Below are 18,753 nucleotides of genomic sequence, written 5' to 3'. Positions count from 1 at the left end.
GTATTTTGATATAAACTTATAACTTACAACAACCAATTTTGCCCATTTGTATGAGGCTTACTTTTTGCATTTATAACAAGATACTGGCTGCAAATTAAAATTTGTTGATAGGACATTATTTTATTCATTTTTTTGTTAAACTGTTAAAAAGTTTTGAAACGGTTTCTGAGCAAATACCACAGGAATGCTGAGTAATGGCAAAAACCTGCCTCTTTTTCACCAGCCAGGTTTGGGAGGTACTGTGAAGTTGAAATGGAAGTTGAAATACAGCAACAAAAATACATCGTCCAAACTAGAAGTTCTTTTACCAGCAGATGTCTAACAGAGTCAAGGTGCAGGGGACCTCGGCAGAACAGGTTCTCAAGTTTTCATAGTCAGTATGGGCTGAATTAGTCACTGTAGCTCAGACATTAAAATGCATGGAAAATACATCTCTAAGATTTACCAGCCTAACACAGGAACCATTTGAAAATACTTAAAAAAATACTGAGCATTAGTTGCTGTGCAAAAACCAGCAGTCACTTCCCTGCTGTAAAGCTTTGCAGTCAATTTCCATCATGGAGGATCAGACAACAAGCAGTAGTGAGATACAGTTTCATAGTTGCTTCTTTGCTCATCTTATCCCCCCATCCCTCCCCTTCCTTCCCTATCCTAGCAGGAGGTCAGTGAAAAGATGTCACTGCCAAATGACCCAATCATGTCTGCAGACACAAACAGCTGACTCAGGGGGGGAAAGGGTTGTACCAGAGGATTCCTGTTGCAAAGCAGCAGGAATCTGTACTGGGGGGCTGTACAAGGAGGAGACAGTGAGGTGGGAGGGATAGGATAAAGACGAGTGAGTAGGGGGTGGTGGCGGCAGTGGGGCGAGCTGTTCATTTTTGGAACGTTGCTCCAGTTCCACTCGGGAATGATGGAAATATTCCGCATAGCCAAACCCGGAGTGGAAGGTGTATGGTAATCATGTCGAGGAAGGAATGCCAAATATGTGCGTGAGAACGGAGCTGTGACCTGAGAGCTGCAGGAATTATGGGCCAAAATCCCACAGACCCAGAGGAAGCACACACACCCATATCCAACACATACACACATCATATATTAATGGTGCTCCACCAAGCACAAATCCATCCCACATAACTTATTCCCAGAATTTGAAACATTCTACTATACTGAACTAAACCCAGAAATGAAGAAAACCAACCCCCTCAGCAGGCCACCTCCCCTCCTTCTCTTCCTCCTAGAGAAAACACACTGCACAATAACAAATGTATTATAGATCTCAACTACACTACCCAGAGCTTTGCTAGAAGTCCTCCACTGTAAGCTTTTTAAAGTATACATCCCTCCTTCACAGTTAGTGTTTACAACAGTGGGCATGTGATCTGCTGTAACAGGTTGTTTAGACTCCAAACCTTGCTACCCAACAGTCACAGAGGCACAGACTCATAAACAGATCGGCCTGTAGGAGAAAGCTGAGTTTATACCCCCACCTGGTGGCTGCATTCAATACTTGAACAGTAGCAATTGGGAATACAACCTCACCAGCATGCATTCTTTTCTTTAAAAAGAAAAAAAAATAAATCTATATCTGTCTCTCTCAAAGTTGACTATTGAGGCCAAGATGCAAACTAGCTTCCGTTAAATTCAAACTCTCAGCCACTGGCACTCATTTTCTGAACGTCTTCATTAATCGGAGACTGAAATTGATGATTACTAGCAGGGAGAATTGATAATTTCCCCATGGATTTTATGTTAAACATTTTTGTACTCAAATTTTGTGCAGTACCTAATGTACATGTTCAGGACGAGGTGTGCTCTTATAATGCTTGCCATCCTTTTTAATTTTTTAAAATAACAGGAAAAAAAACCCCAAAACACCATTTCTATTTAGAAAACACAATAGGGTAAAAGATAAGTACCTGTCAAAGGGCTATGTTCCATGTTGACAGACAGCATTTACATGCAGCATTCTTTCAGATTTGCATGTACTCCAAACAATGTGTGTCTGCAAGCAATCTGATAGAATACATTAAGTGTCATTGTGTGTAAGGGTATTTTCGGCCCAACTGTTTTCTTGTAGGTAACAACACCTACTTCCTTCCCATCTAGCCTGTTTACAATATACTTCAGATAAAGGCCTAATGAACTTTCAGTCAGATGGAGAGGCAGTGCAACACACACATACACCACACATACCATCCACACAGACGAGAACAGATAGACAACTAGACACTCATTCATGTTACAGTTGGCTCAACACTCCACCACTGTCAAGTACTTTATTCACAATAAGGTCATTTTCTTCTTTAAAAAATCATTTTTAATATACAACACAATTTTTGACAAGACAACTCCGTTTACAGCTAAATTTGAGCTCTTGAATTCCAGCTTCTCTCATAACCAAAGCAAGCACGATGATGATGATGATGATGTAAGGAGAGAAAGATGGTGTGAAAGGGACAGATGGACAAGAGGTCAAGATTAGAAGAAAGAATGAGGAAGAAGACAGAGAAAGAGCAAGAGGGTGGGAAGAAAGGACTACGCTTAGTATGATTTTTTTTTTGTACTAAGAACCAAAAATACTCAAATAAAATTAGAAAATAACAGTAATAAAAAAACAAAAAGTTTAAGAAAAAAAAAAAGAAAAAAAAAAAAAAAAAAAAAAGAGCAGAGGTGTACCAGGATGGTGTATCCAAGGCACCCTCACATGCATGTCTGTGACGCTTCTGCTCCGTTCTGCCATTTCACAAGTCCACATACACACACACACTCTTGCAAACTTTGAGTGTGTATGTGCGCGCACCCCCATATTCCAAACGAGTGTGCATCTCTGGAGGTTGGGGAGAGGGAGCGTAGGAAGGGTGGGGTGGGTGGAGAGAAAGAGAGAGACAGGGAGACATAAGAGAGAGTGAAAGGGAGGAAGGGATGCAATCCCAAACACTTCTCCCTCCCTCCTTCACTCCCTCCAGCTCCCATCCTTCCCTTCTTTCCTAGAGCTGAGTAAAGAGTCTCTGTCTCCCGCATCACAGCTCCGGTCATCCTCTGTCCAACTGTGCCACTGTGCGTGTACATATGTGTGTCTGTGTGTGCGCGCGTGTGTGTCTATGTAATATATATATTTATAAATATATATCTATAAGCGATTCCATATCAGTAAAAACCAGTTTTGGCTGGGACTGAAAACTGAGGAGAAGCAGCTGCTTTAAGTTTGTATCAAGGGGCCAAAAAAAAAAAAAAGAGGGGGGGGGGGGGGAGCTTGTGACTGATATAAGGTCTAAGTTAATACTGTCATTAGTGTACTTTACAAAACATAAATTAGTAGTAGAAGGTGAGCTTCTTGGGAGCGCTGCATTGGTTTTGTAGTAGGGAATCCTCATCAGTGTTGACCTGTGTGTATATATGTTGCTTTACTGGGCAGGCAATGGGCACAAGCTTAGAGTCTGTCAGAACTGGCAGAGAGGAGGAGGTGGTGGGGTCTGAGTGGGAGATGGACAGAGAGATGACAAGGAGGAACGAGAAGAGATGGGCTCCTTTCCATGACGGATGCACCGATCAACCAATCAGCCCTGAGTTCCTCCAAGAAAGGGTACGGTTGATGGTGACACCTGGGAGAGAAAGCCAGAGTGTCACACAGGTGGGTCTGCACCACAAGGGTAAACACAGAATGCTGGATTTTTATAGAAAGGTTTTACAGTGCCAGGTGTCTCTAGGTACCTGCTATCTAGAAATATACGTGTAGGTACGCGAAGGAGACCGTCCCTCTGACTGGCCGTTGGTTGAGACGTTCAGGAAGTCCCATATCAGAATGGTGTCGTCGTGAGAACTGCTGATGATCTGAAACTCATCAAACTGCAGACGGAACACGCGACCAGAGTGCTCCTGAAAACACAACAAATTAGGAAATAATTTTTACATAATTAGCACACAGAGCTAGATTATTAAAAGAACTACTGTTCTCCATAAATTAAAGAGGCCTGACTAGAAGTTCAAGCAATGGGTTTTCCACCAGAGTCACACAGTTAATTTGTAATGAATCATCCATGCCCAGTGCCAGACCACCCACCCACCCACACACACACACACACACACACACACACACAAAAGAGCAATAAGATTTAGTGGAGAGTATTTTCAAGAGCATTCATAATGTTTTTTTGTTTGTTTTAGGTGAATGTACAAACTAATATCTGGATGGTGACTACGTTGAATATCAACAAATACGCACATTAAATGTAGTGACATTTACTGGTAGTTAAAACTATCAAAATTTAAATTTCCTTGTATTTTTAGTATGAAAAAGGCAAACGTCTACATTTTTCCCCTCCCCCAGAGGTGCTGCACTCACTTCATTAGTCAGACACTTGGGGATGCTAAATCGCTGTTACTCACCACTAGAGTGCGCAGACATAATGTGCTGGCTGGGGCTCGTGGGTCCAGGGCTGCCTGCAGGTCCCATACCTTAATTTTGCTGCACGGCAAATCAAAATGTCACAAAACAAACCCAAAACAAAAGTCTGTGCACAAAACGGTGTATTTACATGACTTACCCGTCGTAGGCGCCGCTGACAATCCTTTTGTTGTCAAAGCGAATGCAGCGCACCAACTCCTCGTGACCTTCCAACACTCGTAAGCATGCCCCGCACTCTATGTCCCATAACCTGCAGAAAGAGAAGCCTTTGTGAACAAACACCAAGATCCAGACCCTGCAGTGTTTACACAGCAATCATTCCAAACACTGACAAGTCAAACTGGGACTTTTAAACTTTCAGCTCACTTGTTGAGAGAAAAAGAAATTGCAAATGCTTGTAAATAAAAAGTGTTCATGTTAAATTCAGCTAAAATATTACAACCTTTGAAACTGACAGACTTCAAACAGACAACTAACAGTTGTGCATAACTCCTTATGTTTAAGTCAGTCACGAAGCCACAATCTAGTTGCCAAATAAAGTGACTGCTAAGACCAAAGACTCAATATTTATCCATTTGCCCTAACGTGTTTGCTGATTGTGTATTATGCTGATGCAATCACAATTCCTTTCGCTGTGCCTTCACATAAAAATCTCACCTGTGAAAACTGCAAGTTAAGAAATAGAAATGCAACACATTATTGACATTGAGCTTTGGAACCAAAATCTACTGTACATCAAAAATCCATCAAAATAACAGAACAAAGCTTCAAAGATTTTTCAACTGCAATCAGTTTGTAGTACTGCAGGGATTCAAATAAGACACAGCGACTAGACTGAGCTGTTAGGTGACAGGTTGCAGGTAAGAGTCAGGTGATTGGGGGCACATCTCCAAGAGGTACCTAAGATTTCCACTTATGTACACCACAAAAATAATAATGCTGATGGCTGCTCACAGAATGACGCCACACCGAAGTATTTAACAAATATGTCTGTTGCCAAAACTGAGCATAAACAAGCCAACTCTGGGATCTTCATTACACTGGCTGCCCTCTACACTCATCCTGTCATTTGATGGTGAATACAAATAAAAGAAGATGTAAACATAACTGAACAAACATATCAGACATTCTTTTTTGCATACTCAATTATAAACTCAGCTACTGTAATCTTGCCCCATCAGGAGACTGAACACGTTAGCCAGACATTTCATTTATTTAAGAGGTGTTTAATAGTGAAACATTGACAGGTATTGTACATAATCCCAAATTACTTTGCTTCTTTGCTTGCCTGTATTACTTAGCATGACTTTATCTGCTAACAAAGGCCATGGTTTTAACTGACTACCGGATTTTAAATTTGAGGACATGTTTGCTAGTTTAGCCATGAATTTCACACACACATACCGAATTGTGTTGTCAGATGAGCCACTAACCACCAAACGATCTCTGTATTGTAGACAGGCAATTCCCCGCTTGTGACCATTTAGAGTACGAACAAACTCACAGGTGCTGGTGCTCCATACCTACACAGGGGGACAACACAAAAGTTTACAACATTTAAGGAAAATTTTAGTCAGATGGTTTTTAATCATGTACATCTGTTCTACTGATAAATAAAACTAAAACTCTGACATCAAATTAATCCAAATTTTATCAGATGGATAATATTTCTGTAAAAGAAAAATGAAATGATTTGTAAAGGAACATTTCTCTAACTGTCGTCACCTTAATAGTGCGGTCCCCTGAGGCAGACACAATGTATTTGTCGTCAAAGTCAACCACATTGACGGCAGCCCGATGTCCCACCAGGACGCGGCGTAGACTGATGTCAGTAGGCGAGGCCATATCCCAGACTGCAATTGAACGGTCCTTGGAGCAGGTGACCATCAACCCATTTGCAAAACGCAGATGAAGAACTGCCTCATTGTGGTGGATCAGTGTGTTCAGCACCTCACCCGTCGTTACCTCCCACACCCTGTAGAGTGGAGGGAGACGTCAGCAGGGTCGAATGTTAAAGGCAAAGGTGACAGAAAGAGGATGAAAACAGAACATGGCAAGAAGGAAAAACAGACATGTCAAGGGACGGGGTGTAAAAACAAAGAAAGAAGAAATGACACAGTGGAAAATGATTGAAGGAAAGAAAAATGAGATGGGGGCAACAGGAAGAGAGGTCAAAAAGGAGATGGAAAGGACATGGAAGAAAAACAAAGGAAAATGAAAAACAATAGAGACACACGAGATTTTAGTTTTTTTTTTGTTTTTTTTTCCCCCCCTTCTAGATTTGTAATAGAGAGTATCTCACACTTCAGACATGTACATACAGTGAGCTGTACTAAGGTGCCAAGAGTCAAACGCACAACACTCTGGAAAAGCTGACAACCAAACCCACAAACAAAGTGCCTGTCAAACTGTTGCTAAGGAAGTGAAGTCACATTTTCCTTGGATACTGCCCAGTGAGTACGCCTGAAGTGTGAAGTAATAAGAGAAATAATGTTGAGCTTCTGTGTGCAGTAGCCAAACAAGCGTCAACCTATACACAACAAGCCAAGACGTTCAATATCTGCAATGAAATGCATCCAACTATCTCCAATAAAAACAGTAAAACTAATTCATTTTGATAGGATATATGCTAAAGTTTTTATATTCAATTTCTTAGATGCACAACACCAGCTGTAGTCATGACCGGCTGTGAAACAAGCACACATTAGGATTCCTCAATACATGCAGAAAGTATTTTGAGCATTCTAAGCTTATACAAGACTGATGGGATGCTGTTAGAAAAGCACATTTACCAAACATATTACTAAATGATGTCAAATTAACATTAAAAAAAAAGAAAAAATACATAAGACTACTAAAAATCTCCAGGAGCTCTCATTTCCTCTTGCAGTCCAAAGACATGCAAGTTATGTTAGCTGGGAATATTAACCTGGCTGTAAGTGTTGATATGAGACAAGGATTTCAAGCTCATAGCATAAACTGCTGCTGTGTAGATGGGAGAACAGTGTAAAGGATTCTGAGTGGTTGCTTTTTCTTTCTAATCCAATTGGAGCTCTTTGCTGGAAAAAAAGTCCAGGTTCTAGGTCATGTTCTTACACTGAATTTTATGTTTTACTTTGGATGCATCAGTAACCAATCTAAGAGATCTAAAAGAAAATGCAGACACAAAAAAAAAAAAAAAAACCGAACAAAAAAAACAAAAACCCTTGTACCACATAGGATCTGTCGCATATGTGTCAAAGTCAAGGCCCACGGGCCACATCCGGCCCGGCATACATTTATATCCGGCCCGCGAGATCATTTTATATAGATGTACTATTATTGTTATGCATGGCCCGGCGATATGAGGCGCTAATAATATACAAACTACAGATCCCATAATACAGCGCTGCGGCCTCCTTGCCGAACGCTAGGCTAACTGGGAACATTCCCGCGTCAATCAAGTCCAACTTCTGTTACTGCGAAGCTAGCCGCTCACAATGGTGGAGAGAAAAGTTGATTCTGAAAGCAGAGCCTTTCAGCGCCAGTGGGTGACTGAATATATGTTTACAGACATTGCTGGTAAACCCATGTGTCTTATTAGTGGAACTAATGTGGCTGTAATTAAGGAATTTAATTTAAGACGGCACTACGAGACAAAACGTCAGGATAAGCTGAAAAACCTAAATGCACAAACTACAGAAAGTAGAAGAGCTAAAGAAGAATCTGACATTTCAGCAGACGTTTTTCACCAGAGCAAAATCGCAAAGTGAAGCTGTTGTGAAAGCAAGTTTTATTGTAGCAGAGGAGCCAAATCAGCCCGGTACCACTCTGAAGAGCTGCATGATGAAGGTGTGTGACGTCTTGTGTCCAGACAAAACGCAGATTTTGGCAAATGTGAGCCTGAGGAGAAATACGATTGCTGATCGGGTTTGTGAGGCCACTGATTTAAGAACACAGTTGTGTGAAAGAAGCAAAAACTTCATTGCATACTCTCTTGCTATGGATGAAAGTATAGACATGCATTGCACAGCTGACCATCTTCATCTGTGGAGAGGAAATATTGAACATTAAATCGACGCACGGGACAACGACAGGAAAAGCCTTTTTTTTTTTTTAAACTTATGTCAAAGTGTAACCGACATGAAACTGCCCTGGGACAAACTTGTTGGACTTACAACAGATGGAGCGCCAGTGTTGTGCGGTGAAAAAAAGCGGACTAGTCGGCAGGATGCGAGTAAAGATGCAAGAGGAGAAATGTACCGGTGAGTTAACAGCATATCACTGCATCATACACCAGGAAACGTTGTGTGGTAAAGTCCTAAAAATGGAGCATGTAATGATCACCGTAACACAATCGTGGGATGTGTGGGAAATAGATTCAGAGTTTGCCGACATTCCTTATCATACAGAGGTCCGTTGGCTGAGTTGGGGAAAAGTTCTCAATAGAGTTTTTGAGCTCAGCAAGGAAATCCGTCAGTTCATGGACATGGCATGTATGATGCGGTGAAGGCATTTCAAGGGAAGCTGTCACAAATGCACTAGTGCAACCTGCCTCACTTTCTCTGTTGCCAAGTAATGTTGAACCAAGTCAGCGCACTTTGCTGAACTGCACCTGTGCAGATTCAGATGGAGCTGCAGTGTAATGATACACTCAAGGCAAAGTACGACAATGAATGGCCCGCACAGTTTATTAGTTCCATTCCTGAAGCAATGTCCCAGCTCCGTCTACATGCGGCTCCAACCTTGTGTATGTTTTCATTTATTTTTTCTGGGGTTTCTGGCAGCATGTTCATATTTCTAACTTGCATAATTTTGACAGGATATATTTTTATGAAGAGCAAAATATTTAAAGTTAAAGTTCATTTTTTTTAAGTTTATTTAATCTGGAATAATATTCCTGTCTGTTTTTATTCATATTTATTTAAAAAAAAAAAAAAAAACCCATTGTTTTAGTGTGTTCAATAAATCTTTATCTTGTTTGGCCAGCGACATAAAGTGTACCTTGAGTTTTGGCCCCCTGTGCAATTGAGTTTGACACACCTGTCCTATGGCTTTAAACCAACTTCCAATTATCTACATAGATATCCATGCCATGGGATTGTAAAAAAAAAAAAAAAAAAAAAAAAAAAAAAAAAGAAGGTTATTTTCAGATACTTTAACATTTTAAAAACGGTCTCAAAAGCAGTAAAGTTATGAGTGTTGAAACTGAAAATGTAGCACAAGCAGAAGTAAATATAGAGATACGATGTATTCATACCAAGTGGTATCCTCTGCTTTATTCAGACTTCCACAACTTTCTCTTCAGTAACTTGAACCATTTGTTCATCTTGCTGACATAGCTTTGACCTACTCCAAAAAACACCCTGTGTTATTTCTGGAAAAAGATGCGCTGTACCTGACAGTTGAGTCAGAAGACCCGGTCACAATGACTCTCTCATCATACTGGAGACACAATACTGAGCCCGTGTGACCGGTCAGTATCTTCAGACACTCCAGAGTCTGTTTATCCCAGATCTAAAAGGAGCAAAAAAATAAATAAATTAAAAAAAAAAAAAATTGAAGATATGAGTGAAGCACAGGAAGATTTAGACAAAGAAAGAAATTTTTTTTTTTTAAAAGAATGCAGATTTGGGTCATGCTAAGAATGGCCCAGTCTCACAGCAGCATTCATGCCCCATTTCCCTACTGCTGCACTCATGTGCATAAGAGCCATTCAGCTGTTCCCTTGCTTTGCCTCAGCCTCCTACATAACAATAAGATGACAAATCTGCTCTTCTCCTCCCCTATCCACCCCTTCTCTTCATCCTCATCTTCTTGCAGGCCCCTCACAGGCAGACAGATAAGTGGAACACACAGCATGCCTGGAGTTGAGACTTTCTTTCCTATAATTCACTTGTTCTCTGTCTCACTCTGCTGGTCCAGACCAACACCACACACAGTAAGATGGTAAGCCATAAAGAGAAAAAAAAAAAAACCAAAAAAAAAACAACACAAGAATAATATGTTTTATTTATAACCAAGTCTCGGTTACCTTGATGGAATTGTCCCTAAGGCCACTGATGATCTTGTCGTCATCGTACTGGAGACAGTAAACCCCTTTACTGTTTTCTGAGCGACACTGAATCCTCTGCAAGTTGTGTCTGCCACATCGCCAATTAGCCTCAATAGTCTAGATGGAAAGAAACAAAGAGGTCTGTAACAGATGCAACATCTACCATGCTACAAAATGGTTTCAGCATTATTGTGATGATAATTTAACACGAAAACAATAAATCATCTTTTCATTTATTACTCATAATCAAGAAGTATTTGTACAAGTGTAGCAAAATGTGAACGTGTAAATAAAACTTTAGACGTTAATCATTCGAGAGGATAATTACATTCACATTGCTCTTTGCTGAATCCAAAATAATAATCCATGTAAAGCTCAGTAACTAATTTTGTTATTTTCAAACTTATACAGTTATGCCTATAAATGGTTTGCTTACTTAAGTCCATTTTTTTTAAATCATGATGACAAATAATATCTGGTGCAATAATACAAACTGATAAAAAAAAAAAAAAAAAAAAAAAAATCAAAGGTCATAAAAAATGAGAATGTAATCACGTTAGGCGTTATGACTTACCTCTATATCTTGAATGATCTTGGGATAGAGGGAGTGATAGTAGGAGTTGGGTGGGATTTCTGAGGTGCGGTTCTTGAACAGATATTTCTCCCTGAAGGGGGGGGGGGAAGAGAGAGAGAGAGAGAGAATGACACTCTCCTTTGTGCACTGGGAATTTCTGCATGTGAAGCAGACACTAAAGCCCAACCAAGGATAACCTTTCCACTTTATCCTCAGGCTTTCCTGTATGTAAAATTAACCTTTTACATTTTTTTTACCCATATTTTAAACAGATTTCTTTCAATACACATTACAATATCATTTTCATTTTCTTATTAACCTGCATCTGGGAGTGCCTGCATTCGGTCTTACCACTGGTGTCTCTCGGACAGGCCTTTCCACAGCGGATCAGTTCGGACCATGCGTTCAATGAGCTTCTTCCACAGCATACCCTCAGAGATGACCCTCTGCCACTCCTTACATACCAGCTCTGCTGCACACAGCGAGCGTGCATCCAGGAAAGACAGGATGTTCTCCGCTATGTGATCCAAGCCTTGGGCTAGACAGAGGGGGAAAAGAGGTGACCAAGTGCAAGCAGTGACATTACCTCACCTCGTTAGTTTATCTGTCCCCAGAGCTCATTTATTCTGAATTGCTCAAAGACAATCAATAAATCAAGTTGCGTTTATTCCTTTAAAATGCTTATAAAAGGTTAAAAAGGGTTTTATGTTTCTGTTTACCTTTTAAAATAAAAAAAAATAAAATTATACACATATATACACACAGTTGGGTGGTCAAAGACTTTTTGACCACCCAACTTTGTTGAGCTACGATGCAGTTAGGGAAGATGCACGTCATGCAAAACCTGTGGGTAACAAACATCCGCTAATCTCTGTTGGTACCTGGCAGCGCAGTAATGAAATCCCTCTGCAGCATTGGTTTGAGGTAGGAATTGATGTGGCCGTGCTGGTAGTGGCACATACGGGAAATCAGGCGCTCAACAAACTCCACCTGCTCGGCCTCCGACCACTGGTCAAACAGGGCGATGCAATGCTCCTTCTCCTTTTCATAGTTCCCCTCTGATGGGCGTTTACGAGATCCCACAACAGGACCGTTACTAAGCTGTAAATATCAGGAGCACATGAAGATTAAATGTCTAGTTGTGTTAGACTGAGAAGATGTTGATAAATAGTCACATAATGCAAATCCAGTCAGTTAAAGCTTTCAGGCTCCCGCTGTGACACAGGAAATCATTTCAACTGTACACCAAACTTTGAGCAGCAGCTCATTTTTGTATGAAGAGAAAATGCTGACTGGGAGTGTCACCTGTGGATTGGTGAACTTACTTGAAGTTCTTCAGTGCATAGTTTCCCAGCTAACACCATGGCATTAAAAACAATTTGAACTCAAATGTAGTTTTTCAAGTAATGCAATCTAATGTTACTAAATGATTTTATTTTTCCCGTCTAGAAAGCTTTCTAAATAAAAATAAATACATTGAGGCAAAAAAAGGTGGGGGAGACACTGAAGCTCAAAGTTGCTGTGCTTATTGAAGCCCATGTATAGGCGTGAATGAAGGGGATTAATGCTGCCCAAAGTTCAAAATAAATTTTTACTGCCACGCAATAAAGCTCCAGACACACAGTAGAGAGAAAGAGAGACTGATTAGTGGTGTTTTCATTTGAACTGCAGCAGGAGACAACAAAACCTTTCATGTAAATATCAAAGGTTACTGATTTTAAGAATCCAAAAAGGTCCAAATCGTAATAGTTTTAAAGTCAGCTGAAGCTTTAACAAAAGTTAAAACAATTCTTAAATAATAAACCATACCAATGTTGTATGTACATTTGAAATAGTGTAATAAAGCACACCTTGAGAACTGTATTCTTCTTTGGCGACAGATCGTCCACAAGGTTCTGTGACTCCATCCCTGATGTGTTCTGTGGATAAAGAACAAAACAAAGACGTGCCACAGGTTAGTGTTTCATTCTCACTCAGTCTGTGTTTAAAGGCACTTTCAGAGCTGGGGCAGCAGTGTGGATAGCGTTTGGCGCAAGAATGCAACAAACACAGCCAAGGAGGGGGTAACCATCAAGTTTCTGAGACGTGCACGCACAAACAGCCTTGCACGCGCACACACACACACACACACACACAGTGAGGAAAGAAAAGAAAATAAGAAAAGAGAAAAAGCGCTGCAACAAAGAATCTATCCTCTTGCTTGTCTGTGATGTGGGTCAAATAGTCTGGACAGGAAATTAAAAGGCAAAATCTTGGGTATGTCACTGGCACTCAGCTCAGGTATAACTGTAATAAAAGAGATATTGGTCTTTGAGAAACAAATGATAGAAAGAAAATAAGACCTAAGCCATTTCTAGCATCCTTTGTAAATGGACTGCAAACATGCTATAGAAACTTTAATACTAACATTGTTATCCACAGCTCATGTACTGACATGTTCTGTACATTCAACTAAAACTATTAGACTCCTTAGAGTATGTATATTTGTTTGGAAGCCAACGGCAGACAGCAATTGTTATTCCTAATTAGACACATCCAGCAAAAGTCACAGACCAACTGTACTCTTGGGGGCTCCTGGTTTATCATTTAGAGTTGTTAAAAATACAAACTGCTGATGTTACGAGGCTTGTTTCTACTCTGTAAGATTAACAGTTTAAAAAAAAAAAAAAAAAAAAAAAAAAAAAGCATATTCCTGAGCTAACAGGCCTTCAAAACAAACTGTACACTCAGCAAAAATAAAAAAGCAAAAACTATCTAAATCATATCTACATTTGAAACACACCAATTCATCGATGTAATTTATAGGTTTACTGCTATACTTCTTAATGTATACATTTTTGTATCCCCAGGTTCCCAAACAGGAAGAGGTTTACCTCAGAGAGGGTCAGAGCTATTGTATACATGTGTGGGTGATGAATGACCCATAGGTATCATCTGAAAACAGTAATGTCAGGGGGGTAAAACAAATCTACAGTGTGTACCTGTTGGTCCATACATTATAAAAGCCCATCTGTTAAAGCTTTTTTCAGGAGCTGAAAAGTTTTCTTTGCAGTATAAACAAGCTCTATCCTGAAAGCTGCTTGCACGGTCATGTAGACACTGTTGTTTATTTTACTTTTTTTATACTTCGAGTGTGAGCTGTTGCAAGTTTGCTCAGTGCAGATAACCATCTTTTGGTGATGCTGCTACAGGAAGAACTTGAGCAAAATCAACAGAACTGAGTGGCTGCAATCAGTACAACCACACAAACAAAAAGATCCAAATACCAAGACTTTGTACTTTGATTTTTTCAAGTTCCAAGTCAAATGGGATAAGAAGCCATAATGGTCTTCTCAATTACCAAAGCAGACAGGATAAGAAGCCGTGGTGGTCTTACTAGTGTTAATGATCATGCATAGAAGAAAAGAAAAAGCAAAAAGAAATAAAATTCACACACACAAAAAAAGACACCAGGTTTAGCTAGGCAGGCAAGCAAGCAAACATGTAGCCTCTCAGAGCTTGAAGGAGGACCCCCACCTCGTCCCTCACACCTCCAGGTAGAAGGAGAGAAAACAATACTCCTCAGTGCATGGTTATTCTCTGGTACCCTTGCATCCCTTCTCTTACCATACCAAAGTACTCAGGAAATAGTTTACTATTCAAACTTGGCATATCCAGATTTTTTTTTTATTTTTTTGGTTAAACAAGACAAAGCACTGGCAACTTTATCATTTTCACTGTTCTGTTTCAAAAGATCTGAAAGTAGTATGTTATACTTTGTATAAATAAAATTACTTTTAAGCAGAGAGTGTTTGAGGAGGCACCAAAGAAGAACCCAAGAGCAGAGTGCTTCGAACAGGGAGGACAGGACAACGGAAGGTGAGGAGGTAGGAGGGTGAGGGGGTGAGTGGGTGCTGTGTGCACCAAGGTGGTATGAGGAGTTGTGTGGGGTGGGCAAAGAAAAAGTAAAGGGTGAGGAGATGGCAAGGGAGGAGGGGAAAGGAGGAGGAGCAGCAGAATTAAGAGGAGAGAGGCAGAACCTGGTTGTGAGCCCGGGTGGAGGGGATGCTCTGCAGGCACCTGAGTGCACACAAACTCTCAGCCACCGAGGAGCAGCCCAGCCAGAGAGAGCGAGGCACAGAGCACTGTGTGAAAGAGAGAGAGGAAGGGAGGAGGAGAACGAAGTGGACAGGGTGAGGGAGGAAGAGAAAGGGAAGAGCAAGAGAGACGTGGGAAGTAAAGGAGGGGGGTGGGGTGGGGGGATGTTGGGAAGTTGGGAGGTGGAAACCAAAAAGGGTGAGTGAATAGATGGATCAATGAATGGATAGATGGATGGAAGTGGTGGGGAGTGAGAAGCAGGACAAGTGAAGTGTAAATGTGTGTAACGGGACAAAAAAAGAATGGATAAATAAATATGGTTTGGTTTGAAATTGACAGGAAGTGAGCGTGTAACCATCAAAGGTGGAGAGAGAGGAGGAAGAGAGGTGGGGGATAGTGAGGGGGAAAAACCAGTATTAGAGCTACACACATTGGCACGGTGAGCGCAGGAACACACACCCCGTCACACACAGATACAGACTGATAAACATACACACGGAAGCATTATTAGACATGAACTGGGTGGGGATAGGTAGAGGAGAGGGAGGGGCAATGGTATTAATCGTCAATTAATGTCACTCTCGCTTTGACATGAGCCCCACCCACTGTTCTGCCATCCCCACTCTCATGAGAGGTTAGTGAATAACACTGGGACAAATAAATAAATTAAATTAAACACATGAACACAACCCAGACAAAATTCTCAATTTTCTGTGTAGGTAAACAATTTATGCTCCACTTTGTCTTATTCTTTAGTGTAATTTAATGACTTTAATCACATGTTAAGCTTTTTTTTCCTTGGTCAAGAAAATTATGACCAAGCGTTGAATTGAAAACCATGGGCTGAATATATGATAAATAGCTTTTATTACTAGACACATATTCTAAGGCTGTTCAAGCACTTAAATTCAGTTTTAAGTTTTACCATTTACTTCAACTGAAAGGCCAAATTACTACTCAAATCATACAAAAAGGTCACTTTATCTACCCACATTGCAATTTAAACCTCCAATTTTTCCTGATAAACTTTTAAGCCCCTTTGTGATGTCTGGTGAGATTACCAATTTAAGACAACTCGCTCTTAATTACTGAGGAATGATTTAGGTCATTCATAGATGTTGTACCAAAAAGTGATTATCTGTCAAAGGAAAAAAAAATATTGCGGATTCTCAAACTGTTGTGAATGGCATGTTAAAATATAGTTTATCATTCATGAAATATTTTTGACATCAATTTTGTGATTTTTATCCCTCCTTTAAAAAAGTCTAATTGAGATTAACAGCATGTTTTTTAAGACATCTGGATAAGAAAGCAACAGATATTACAACAAACAACATACCAGCTCTAGAAATGTTTTAAGTGGAAAAAAAAAAAAAGAAAAAAAAAAGAAAAAAGAACTGGCTTGACTATATTTAGAAAGAAGAGTAGGTACAATACTGTAGAGTTATATACTTACAATACACATAATTTCTTTATTTTATAATAGCCCCTTCGTAAATCTTATTGATTACATCACATTTAGCAAGTATATTAGACATAAAAACGAATGCAAACATCTGGGGAATCACTTTTTGGCAGACAGCGGCTATAGACACCTGTAATGCTTAAGCAAATGACTCTTTAGTAAAAGTACATATTAGGTGCTCTTTTACGACACTTTTCCCCCAACTTAACAGGACTACATCTTATTATCTACTAAGGAATATAAGACATTATTTACTAGGCCCGGCTTTCAACCTTTAATTTGTACAGTACCACTGTATTTCTTGCACAAACCGATAGATCTTCCAAACACGTGTAAACTGAAATTCTTTTAAAGGTCAGTTTCGCTGACATAACAAATCAGATCCTCGTATTAATTGACGTCTTCCTTACGACCACTTTGACCCCACAGAGTAAATGTTAGCGGCTGGTAGGCTACAGTTAGCCTAGCTGGCTAGTTTACCGAGGCAGAAAATCAATATACAATAAACCCAATAGTTTTTGGCAAAATTTAATTGACTAAAAATGAAAATAATACCGTCGTCTTAATTTATGTTTGTGGCTACAAAAATAGTTTTTCTAGACATAGTCAGCAGTTTATTTTTAAATGTAGAAGTTGGTGTCAAGCAGCGTATTTAGCAAGCTTGCTATCAAGCTAATTGCTAATGCTCGCTAGTGGAGGTAACGCTGTGTGAATGAAAAAGCAATACACTTCCTTCTACGCACTTTAAAAAAATATAAACACACAAGCAACGCATTGTTATGATTTTAGCTATGTTCACATAAAATATAAAAATGTGACTGACACATCATTTACCGAGTAAGTCGTCTTACCCTAAAACTACATGATATAACATCGCGTTGCCCGTAAATTTACGTAGTTCACGACATTCTAGTCAGTATTAGCATGGCGGCTAGCTAAGAATCAGGCAGGGCCCAGTTAAAGTGGCGCAGCGTCACCGCAGTAAACGCTACCCCAAGAATTCTCGTCTGCCTTCGACTGACGATTGCACATCAACCTCTTAATTTTTCCCATTATGTACAAACTGTACCCAAACCAACACAGGTTTTAAATTTATCAGAGAGAGATGTCTAGGACTTGTTAATCAATCCAACCAGTATGCGGAGCATTCGTAGCAAAATGTATCGATAATTTCAGGCCCTCCCTCTGATTTCTGGTTCCCCCTCCTTTTTCCTCCACCTCTCCCGACAAGTCGCTTCAGCCCGTTCTTGGCGTCGAATCGAGCCTCGGCGATTTCCTCAATAAAACACTGACAGCGATCAATTCGGTTGTTCATAATGCCGTATAGAAAAAGGTCTTACCACCAGTTCCACCGTTTTGTCCTCCATCTCCTGCTCCATGTTGACGATCCCCCCCGAAACTCGCTATGAAAATGGAAACCCAGCCCTGCGTCGGCGGCCCGCAAATTCAGAGACGTCATCCACTTCGCTCAGCCACACAGCTTTGGTAGGGCAGTGTCAAAAAGGTGGGTGGGGGATGGTAACGCCCATAGACTTTAATAACACGCCGATTGGATAGATTTTGGCTAAGTAGGCGTGGTTTCGCCTCTTTGCCTTTTATTGATTGGCCTGCCGTGCTACCAAGGCTTCCCCGGTGACTCCCCCAAACAAAAAGGCAAACTGATGAAGATGCTGTTGCTATCCTGAAGAGGAATACACCAAGGCAAAATCAATCATCCGCATAGCTTTTCTCTGAGATGCTGCAGGATGTTGGCTATTTTAAATATGTGGCATGACAGAAACAGATACTTTATGACGCTTAATTTAAAGTTCTCAAAAACACACTTTAGCAAACTCAGGATTATGCATGGGTAAAACAAATTCAACAAAGTAGTGATAGATAATCAAAACTGGTAACAAGAACTACTAACAACCATTATAACAACCAGAAACCAGTTCAATAGATGATGAATTAACATTGCAGCTTAAAACCTGAAACTCCATCAATACAGACGCAGGAAAGCCTGGTCCAGATTTTTTGTTTCGTCTTTTAAGCCGAGCAATCCAGACAAGGCAATAAACCAGGATCTTTGGGATAACTTCACCTTAGCTGAACTGTTGTTGCTTTCCTGCGAAGTGTATGGGTTTGAATTACTCACATCCCCAACCCTCTGGTCTATTACGCCATCATTGGTTTAATACCATAATAAGCAGGTTAGT

At 40.2% G+C, this 18,753-nt stretch overlaps 1 protein-coding gene across 2 annotated transcripts; it reads right to left on the bottom strand.

Moving 5' to 3' along the window:
• Positions 1-2,233: 2,233 nt before the first annotated feature.
• On the bottom strand, positions 2,234-18,078 carry fbxw11a (F-box and WD repeat domain containing 11a). Of its 2 annotated transcripts, XM_040016113.1 has the most exons (14): positions 17,896-18,078; positions 15,033-15,137; positions 12,864-12,932; positions 11,895-12,114; positions 11,365-11,551; positions 11,014-11,104; positions 10,419-10,556; positions 9,783-9,901; positions 6,131-6,380; positions 5,810-5,928; positions 4,545-4,655; positions 4,387-4,465; positions 3,712-3,876; positions 2,234-3,602 (listed from the first exon to the last, which is right to left on the bottom strand). In XM_040016113.1, exons 1-13 carry the CDS (start codon positions 17,932-17,934, stop codon positions 3,715-3,717), a joined length of 1,689 nt encoding a protein of 562 aa, XP_039872047.1. In that variant the 5' UTR covers positions 17,935-18,078; the 3' UTR covers positions 2,234-3,602; positions 3,712-3,714. The 2 variants fall into 2 exon arrangements, with proteins under 2 accessions (XP_039872047.1, XP_039872048.1); XM_040016114.1 differs by lacking the exon at positions 15,033-15,137 and having other exon boundaries at positions 17,896-18,074.
• Between the last annotated feature and the right edge of the window lie 675 nt (positions 18,079-18,753).

Source organism: Simochromis diagramma, unplaced genomic scaffold (assembly GCF_900408965.1).
Source record: "Simochromis diagramma unplaced genomic scaffold, fSimDia1.1 OVJJ01000685.1, whole genome shotgun sequence".
NCBI classification, from domain to species: domain Eukaryota; kingdom Metazoa; phylum Chordata; class Actinopteri; order Cichliformes; family Cichlidae; genus Simochromis; species Simochromis diagramma.
The sequence above is the reverse complement of the archived record's forward strand: the minus strand, read 5'-3'. Positions and strand labels throughout refer to the sequence as shown.

Coding starts and splice junctions, on each gene's coding strand:
- fbxw11a (XM_040016113.1), bottom strand. CDS start 17,934: ATGGAGCAGGAGATGGAGGACAAAACGGTGGAACTGGTG. Junction 11,552..11,894: donor TTTCATTACTGCGCTGCCAG/GTACCAACAGAG, acceptor CCCTCTGTCTAG/CCCAAGGCTTGGATCACATA. Junction 4,466..4,544: donor GTCAGCGGCGCCTACGACGG/GTAAGTCATGTA, acceptor TTTGCCGTGCAG/CAAAATTAAGGTATGGGACC.